Source organism: Peromyscus eremicus, chromosome 7 (assembly GCF_949786415.1).
Source record: "Peromyscus eremicus chromosome 7, PerEre_H2_v1, whole genome shotgun sequence".
NCBI classification, from domain to species: Eukaryota; Metazoa; Chordata; class Mammalia; order Rodentia; family Cricetidae; genus Peromyscus; species Peromyscus eremicus.
Window position 1 is genome coordinate 104,691,541 of NC_081422.1, and position 8,460 is coordinate 104,700,000.

The window sequence follows — 8,460 nt, forward strand, 5'->3', positions numbered from 1 at the left end:
ACAATTTTCCCCTACTCTGAATTTACTCTCAGTTGCACATCAGGATTTAATATTCTTTTTTTTTTTTTTTTAAGCTGAGGATCGAACCTAGGGCCTTGTGCTTGCTAGGCAAGCGCTCTACCACTGAGCTAAACCCCAACCCAGGGTTTAATATTCTTAAGAACTGCTTAAAAGTATTAGCAAGAAATGTTAAGAATTACTTTTTATCAAGAACCACAAGATGTGGGCTGGAGAGATGGCTTAGTGGTTAAGAACATTGAGTGCTTTTCCAGAGAAACCAGCACCCATGACAGCTCACAACTGTCTGTAACTCCAGTTCCAGGGGACAGATACCCTCAGGCACGCAAAACACCAATGCACATAAAATAAAAATGAAATAAATTAAAAAAAAACAAACCAGGATATGGCCATGTAGTACAGTTCTTAAGTAGAGTGGCTTTTAGGCTGGGATAGCTCAATGTTAGAATGCTTGGCACACACAGGCTATGGCTTTGACTGCCAGCACAGCCAGAAAGGAGCAGAGCTGTGCAGAGGTAAGGCCTAGTTAGTGTTGAGGGGGGTGTCAGGGATCATATGAGCATTACTTCCAAATGATAGACAAATGATCATTTTTGTTAGGATACTGGCATTGAGTTCATATGACAGACAGCTACACTTTCATTTCCAGAAAAAGGCAAATGCCAGCCAGTATGAAAGTAGTCAGCACAGACGGTGCTCGTCCTGGAGTCCTGGATGCTGGGAGATCACTGTCCATCACATGACCACCTGAAAGGCAGAGATGCTTGGTCATTAAGGGAAGTCCCTCCAGCTTCCCTGCTGCCTCCACTGCCTGAGCACACGTCTGTCTAGGTCCAGAACTCTGCAGGGCCTGACTGGATGAGGACAGTCAGGATGAGGACAGTGCCCACAAGATCAGCAGACTAACTACATGACTGCCTTACTCCCCTGAAGAGCTTTCATCAAGAGTTGCTGCAGATCTATTGTTAATGGGCTCTTCCCTGGATACTTTCTATCTCAATGTTGGCGTGGACCCTGGTTAGGCTCTGGTAAGGGGACAACACATCTTGGACCCCAAATTCCAGGGAGAAAATATGGTCCCCATTCATCTAATCATCCTATCCTCATTTGCTAATAATGTCTATGCACAAAACGCAATGGTAAAGACACAGACCCTGTACTGGGGGATACAGGGTCCCATCCTGTATCAGATGAAAGTATACTTTCATTTACTTTATGAACTTGCACACATTCAATTATAAAGAGTTCAAATGTGAGTCGCTCAGAAAAACCCAGCCGCGTGGGGTGGGGACAACTCTGGCCAACAACGTGGGGTGGGGACGACACTGGCTCCTCTGCTCTCGTCCACGTCCCTCTTGCCATTGTCTCCTTCAGATCTGTAAGACGAAGGGTGCTGTGACCAACCACCACAGACCCTTAGGGTGCAGGAAGAACCAGTCCTGGTGGCTGGAGATTTTAAACCCCAGCACTGGGGGTGGGGGACAGAAGCAGGCAGATCTCTGTGAGTTCCAGGCCAGCCAGGGTTACATGGCGAGACCTTGTCTCAAAAAAGTTTCCAGAGAACACCAGTGGGTTCAAAGTGCTGGGACCCAAGGCTGGTGGTATATTCCTGTAATCTCAGACTATGGAGGCTGAGGCACAAGGACTGATGGGAGTTTGAGGTCAACTTAGGTATAGAGTGAGTTCCAGACCAGCCTGGGCTTCAGAATAAGACAAAAATAACAACAAAACACCCAAAACAACCAACCCAAATCCAGCAGCGTACAGGAAGGATTAGTTGTAGCAGTGGGTTCTGAGTGGCTGGCCTGGAGTCTGTTGGGATCTTCTGCCCAAGGTCAGACGACACCAGAGGGCAGTTCTCGATGCGTAAGTGGCAAGCTCTTTTTCTGTTCACTGTGTTCAGCAGAAGCCTGCCTATTACCAGTGCAGACTTGGGGGAACTCCAAAGGTAGTGTGACAGTATGGGTTGAGGAATGTCCTTTACCAAGGCCCCCACACCTGAGAGCTCTCATCAAAATCCATTGTATCAGGGACTGCATACCCACAGCTCCGTATCTGAGAAAGCATTCTCCATCAAAACCCATGCTTCAGGAACATCCATCAGGGGCCTTGCATCTGAGGGAGCACCCAAAGGTCCCACATCTAAGAGGACATTACATAAAGACCTCCTTATATGCCTAGGACACCACATCTAAAGAAACATTTCCCAGGGACATCACATCTAAGGGAGCACTCCCTAAGGACCTAGTGTTTGAGGGAGCACCCACCAAGGATTCCTAGGCTCTATGCCCTCTGGAGCCCTTACGCTATTTTATAAGCAGAGGCCTGACTGGCAGGTCCAGTTAGACCCGGAAGAAGGTTCTGGCAGAACAGGAGACAGAAAGGGAGTCCTTTGGGCGTCTAAGGGACCCGGCAGGACTAAAGAGAGATGGTTGCTTACCACAGCCAGGTAAAAAGGTCTGAGGAAAACAGTGGAGCTGGCCTTGCCAACACCTGCACAGGGAACACTTCTTGGGCAGCCAGGTGCCATGGAGGACAGACCCACAGTGCCTGAGAAAGAAGAGAGAACCGGGCAGTGAATTCCTCACTCTCCCTTCCGTCCCCACCTCCCAGTCCCTCCCAACAGCTTACTCTCTTCGTACATCACGTTCACAGTTGCGTCCATAGAAGGAAGGTGGACAGGCACAGAAGGACCCCAGGATACAGGTCCCTCCATTCAGGCAGCAAGTTTTATTAAGCAACTTACCTGAAATGTAAAAGAAGTCATGGGGCGGGTAGAGGACTGATAAACCATAAACAAAGTTCCATCTAGCACTCTAAAGAGCCCACAGCATAAGACTCTACCTCTTAGGGAAATCATTTTCATGTTCAGACCAGTGATGGTTACCAGTCTCCAGCACGAAGCAGCATCAGGGAAAAAAAAAACTGAATTTCAGGGATGTGACACAGCACGCGCATCTCACTCACCTCTACACCCCAGCTAGTACGAGGCAACCCAGCCGCTAACTCACACATCCACTCTCTTAGGTCAAGTGCTAAAAAGTTACATTTGAGATGTATCAGGGCAGAACAGAGATGAATTAAGGCAAGCAAGTCTTACTGTTCTCTATCCCCATGGGAGGCACAAACTGGAAAGAGCGAGATCGGAATGCAGGTTCTTCCTGGTTCCGAAGGCTGTTATCTCTGATGGCCAGGTCTCTCGGAGATGGAATAGCCGGCTCACGGTGGCCCAACCCTGTATTTCAGGCCACATTAATTTCTTTTCTTTTCTTTTTTCCGAGACAGGGTTTCTTTGTGTAGCCTTGGCTGTCCTTGAACTAGCTCTGTAGACCAGGCTGGCCTCGAACTCACAGAGATCTACCTGCCTCTGTCTCTCAAGTGCTGGGATTAAAGATGTGCCCTGCATAAAATATTGTTGGTGCTCCTAAGAAGCACCCCCCACCAACCACCAAGTATGGTGGCACATGCCTGTGACCTTAGCACTCAGGAGATGGAGGAAGGCTCCTGAGTTAGAGGCCAGCCTGAGAGGCCCTGTCCTAAACACCAAGGCTGAGCTCAACAGCAGTGTACTTAGGATGCATAAGGTTTACTCTCAGCACAGAGGAGGTGGGGATGGAGTGGAGGGTAATCTGGAAGTATGTCCAGTAGGTGCAAAGCCCAGGGCTAAATGCCCAGCACCATGTGAACAACAAAAAAGTTGGTGCTCAAAAGGAAAAAATAATTCGGCCAGATTCAGTAATGAACTTGGGAGGCAGAGGCAGGAGAATCAGGAGTTCACGGTTGGCCTTGGCTGTATTGTGAATTCCTAGGCTACAAGGCCTTTACCCCACAACAAAAGTGTGCATGTGTGTACAAAACTCACTGGGTGTGGCGGAGGCACTGGGGTGGGTGGAGGAGGCAGGGGATGCAGGAATCCCAGGACAGCCAGGGCTCCGTGACTCCCAGTCTCAAAAACCTGAATCCCAGCTGGGCAGTGGTGGTGGTGCACGCCTTTAGTCCCAGCTCTCAAGAGGCAGAGGCAGGCGGATCGCTGTGAGTTCAAGGCCAGACTGGTCTCCAAGGAGAGTTCCAGGGCATCCAGGGCTACACAGAGAAACCCTGTCTTGAAGCTCCCCACCCCGCAAAAACAAACAAACAAACAAACAAAACAAAACCCTGAGCCCCAAACAAAAGAAAACACTCACCAGCAATGAGTCCAGATTCAAACGCACTGGAAACGACCACAAGTAAAACCAGACTAGAGAAAGGAAATTGGGCATCAGTCAGGGAGACAAAGCGTGTGAGACCCGGGCCTTCTCATCACAAGACCACAGGCCACTGAGAAGCTGAAGAGCGCCACCACCTTCCTTCTCCAGTGCTGCCTCCAGTAACAAAACTGGAGCAGAAATTCCCTTTTCGGAAAAATTCTATTTTGCCCAAACTGCACATTTTTTTCCATGGTACAGTTTACATGTATGAATTTTCTAATGGCTGTACAGGCCAGAGTGGAGAACTTGCCTAGCATGTGCAGATCCTGGTCTGTTCCCCAGCACCACTAGATAAAAACCTGTCCTGTCATTTAAAATGGTTCCAAGTTTAATTTGTTAGTCTTAATGGTTTTTAAAGTATTGAATGTCTCTACCATTAACTTTTAGAGGCAATCGTAATTCGGCTGCAATACTAATATTATTTATGATGAGTGAACTGGAAATGGTGGCGGCCACTAAGCTTTACAGTCTGAGTTGGATGCCCAGGACCCACACAGGGATCTCACTCCAGGAAGGAAGTCATATTCTGACCTCCACTCACACGTACCACTGCACCCTTACACACACACACACACACACACACACACACACACACACACAAATGAACGTTAAAATGATTGACTATTTTAAAAAGTCAATGGCAGATAGTACATAAGTGCAAAGCTCCAGGGTCTTCAGGAAAAGCATCAACGTTCCTGGCAGCTTTTTAAGGTTCAAGCAAGATAAAATCAGAGAAGCATCTATAGAACATGGTTTTCTGAAGTTGCAATCTCCCGCAATCAAAAATTCAAGGTTAGCTCATACCTGGACGAGAAGTGCGCCATCTTCCACGGGTCGTAAAAATGTTGGAGAAAAATACAAGGAAAACAGTACTAGCAAATGGCTTTAATTTAGAAAGTAATTCCCCAAACACCCAAAGGTTAATTTCCCGAAGTGAAAAATAGTAAATTAGAAAGAAAGATATCCCAGATGAGAAGTGCGCCCGTCCCAGAGAATCTTAGGGCAGTCAACAGCCAAGGCCTCCAAGCAGACTGGGGGGGGGGGATGGGGCCTCTCCCTCCTACAGAACGCTTTGACCTTGAGAAAGGACTTCCGAGAGATCTTCCTTCCTTCGTTAGAAACCCTTGGGGTGGCGGGAGGACCCTCAGGTGGGCGGGGAGACCGGAGCCCCACGCCCATGACCAGGCCTTCACACTGCAAGGCCGGGCGGTGGGCTTGGCTAACCCGCAGTGTCTGATTAGATACAGGTTTTCTTTTCTCTTGAAAAAGGGGGTCGAAGAGAGAGAGTCAAGTTATTCTACCGGGCCGTTCAAACACGAAAGTCATTATTTAGGAACCGCTAAGCATCATGTATAAATATGCAGGCATTTGATACTTCACTACCGACTTTTAACTCTGAATTTGCTAAAAAGCCGCGTGCAGCTGGTTGCTGGGGAGGCTTGGGTGGCTAGGGAAGATGCGCTGGCGAGCCGCGAGGACTTGTTTGGGTGAGGAGCAAGGTCAAGGTCAAGGTCCAGGAGGGATTGGAGTCGGGGAGTGAGAGCGAATCTTTGCCAGCGGCGTCCGAATTGCAAATTGAATTGTCCCAGAGCCTGCGGGTGGGCGCGGGGACCTGCAGGGACCTGAAGCTTAAAACCTTAGGTCGTTGGTTCTTCTGTGTTCAAACATGCCCAATATGCTAAGTGGATGAGCTGCAATTTACTGGTTCTCTCTCTCTCTCTCTTCCCCTCCCCCCATCTCCTCCTCTGTGTCTCTGTCTCTCTCTGTAGGGATGGGGAGTGCCTCGCCTTGTATCTGGAGTAGTGTCCCTCTATAGCTAGATGCTGGGCAGGTCTGTGGCACAACTCCCAGAGAAACATACAACCCCGCGTGATACCCCCTACGCTGAAAGCGCTATACCGGAGTTCCCATTTCGGAACTTAAGACGGTGGCGGTCACCTCCCTGTTTCTGAGAAAGGCACTGAAGCTGCCGTTCGAGTGAGAGGTTTCAGAGCCCAAGGAAGCCAGTCTTCCTGTCCCATGGGAAACTGCCTCCAGAGGAGGCACATACATGTGTGTGACCAGGGTGGAATGCCACGGGGCAAGGCTTCAAGGACCCAAAGTCAGATACTTATTGTTAGCCGTGGGATACCAGGTCCATCCATTCTACTTTAATATTTTTGATTTATTCTCATACGCGACATGAGCAGTCAGGTATTAGAAACAAGCTGTCTGTCACAAAAGCATGTCATGGTGGCACAGGCCTGTACGAGGTGGAGGCAGGAGGATTGGAGTAAGTTAGAAGCCAGCCTGGTCTTCAGAGTGAGTTTAAGGCTAGCCTGTGCTACAGGGCAAGACCCTACTTTGTATTTGTTCTAACCCTTCTTTTGAGAAAGGATCTCACTCAAGCTTAGGCTGGCCTGGGAGTCAGTTATCTTTCCTTTGTTTCTCCAAATTCCGGGATCACAGGCAGGTATTAACAAGCACAACTAAGACAGCCCCTAAATACAAAACACAGGCTGGAGGGATGGCTCACGCTTAAGAGCACTGGTTGCTCTTCCAGAGGACCCGAGGTTCAATTCCCAGCTCCCACATGGCAACTTACAACTGTCTGCAATGCCAGTTCCAGAAGATCTCACACCCTCACACAGACATACATGCAGGCAAACCATCAACGCACATAAAAATAAATCTTAAAAAAAAAACAAAAACACAAAAGCAACAACCCTCCCCCACTCCTGACATAGGCCTCTATGGTGATTTACTTCGTTAATAGTTTCAGCAAATTCGTATGGGCCAGCAGACCCAGACCGTGACCCTGGGCGGGCCTAGGAATTCTGTCCACACTCACTCTCTCTACCCCCACCCTAGTCACATTTAGCCTCCAGCCTCTTTGCCAGTTCCTGAAACTCTGTGGGATGTTATTTCCCTGCAGGCCCCTGCTCCTTCATTAACAAGCTAATGGCTGTTTTCACTGGGAATTTGACAAACAGAATTTACTCTGCATACACCTCTAGTTCCCGGTCGGGGTTTGAAAGGACAGATTCCTGCATACAGACTGGCATACTGAAAGTGTGAGGAGGAATGGTCGAGGGATTAGGAGGAGACCCCATGTGTTTCTGTGTGGTTTATGTTACTTCTCTACCTGTGCAGACATAGCAGGAATTATTTTATCACTGATCCCAGCAGGACACGTTTCTACAGTGTCTTCCCTTGCAAGTATAACTTGGGGACACTTGAGGGCGTATCCTGGTAAATACTGAGCACTGAAATTGTTTGCTTAATTCATGCATGCTTCCAAAATGTTTTCCCAGAATCCCACCCTGTCCCTTTTCTTGCTTCTTTTACTGCAAAACTATGTAAAGAACTCCTCTCCCTGGACTTGTCCATCCTGGCTGCAGTTAACATTCGAAGATTTTTTTTGATTCCTGAAAAATAGTATTTTGGGCTGGGCAGTGCCTTTACTCCCAGCACTTGGGAGGGAGATGCAGGCTGACCTCAGTGAGCAAGTGATCTACAGAGCAAGTTCCAGGGCATCCAGGACTACACAGAGAAACCCTGTCTCGGAAAAAAAAAAAAAAAAGTATTTTGTTGTTTGGATTTGCATATTTCACTGTTTCTGGGTGTTTATATTTTGTTTCCTATGCCCTGGCTGGTGGTTCTTACAGTGCCCTTGAATTGGCTTCTCTGGGCTTAGTCTGAATGTCATTTGCTCTGGGAGGTCCTTCCTGGCACTATTTGTCCCCAGCCTGGCTTCCAGCTGGGGCCCTGAACTGAAGAACAGATCCTGGTATCCATTTCCCCCGCCCCAGAGTTTATTTTGCTAACACTGGATTGTAAACTGCTTATTTTCTTGTCTTTCACCCCATTACCCCTGGTTCCCACCTTGGAGGTCTAAAGCCTGTCTTCCAGAACTCCCAGCTTCTACAACCCTGATAGCAGTTTCTGTCTGAGCCAATCAGGAAAACCCCATCCATGGGCCACCCAGTGGCCTACAGAGCATTAAGTCTCAGCCCCATTTTCTAAAATAGGTGCCAGAGCAACACCCTTGAGAAGCCAGGAAGACAGTATTTCCCCCCAAAACCTGAGCCTGGAAAAATAACAAGGAACATTGCTTTCCTCCAAAAATGAAGGAAAGAAACCCCAGTTTGTAGTCATTACTGATATGCCCGGTGCCTTATTCTAAAAAGTTAGCCATGCATAAGACAAGATGATT

The 8,460-nt window shown here is 48.2% G+C and overlaps 1 protein-coding gene across 1 annotated transcript; it reads right to left on the bottom strand.

Annotated features, from left to right (window-relative positions):
- Positions 1-316: 316 nt before the first annotated feature.
- On the bottom strand, positions 317-5,372 carry Cripto (cripto, EGF-CFC family member). Its single transcript, XM_059267137.1, has 6 exons — positions 5,070-5,372; positions 4,203-4,255; positions 3,119-3,253; positions 2,650-2,764; positions 2,459-2,568; positions 317-765 (listed from the first exon to the last, which is right to left on the bottom strand). Exons 1-6 carry the CDS (start codon positions 5,087-5,089, stop codon positions 650-652), a joined length of 549 nt encoding a protein of 182 aa, XP_059123120.1. The 5' UTR covers positions 5,090-5,372; the 3' UTR covers positions 317-649.
- Between the last annotated feature and the right edge of the window lie 3,088 nt (positions 5,373-8,460).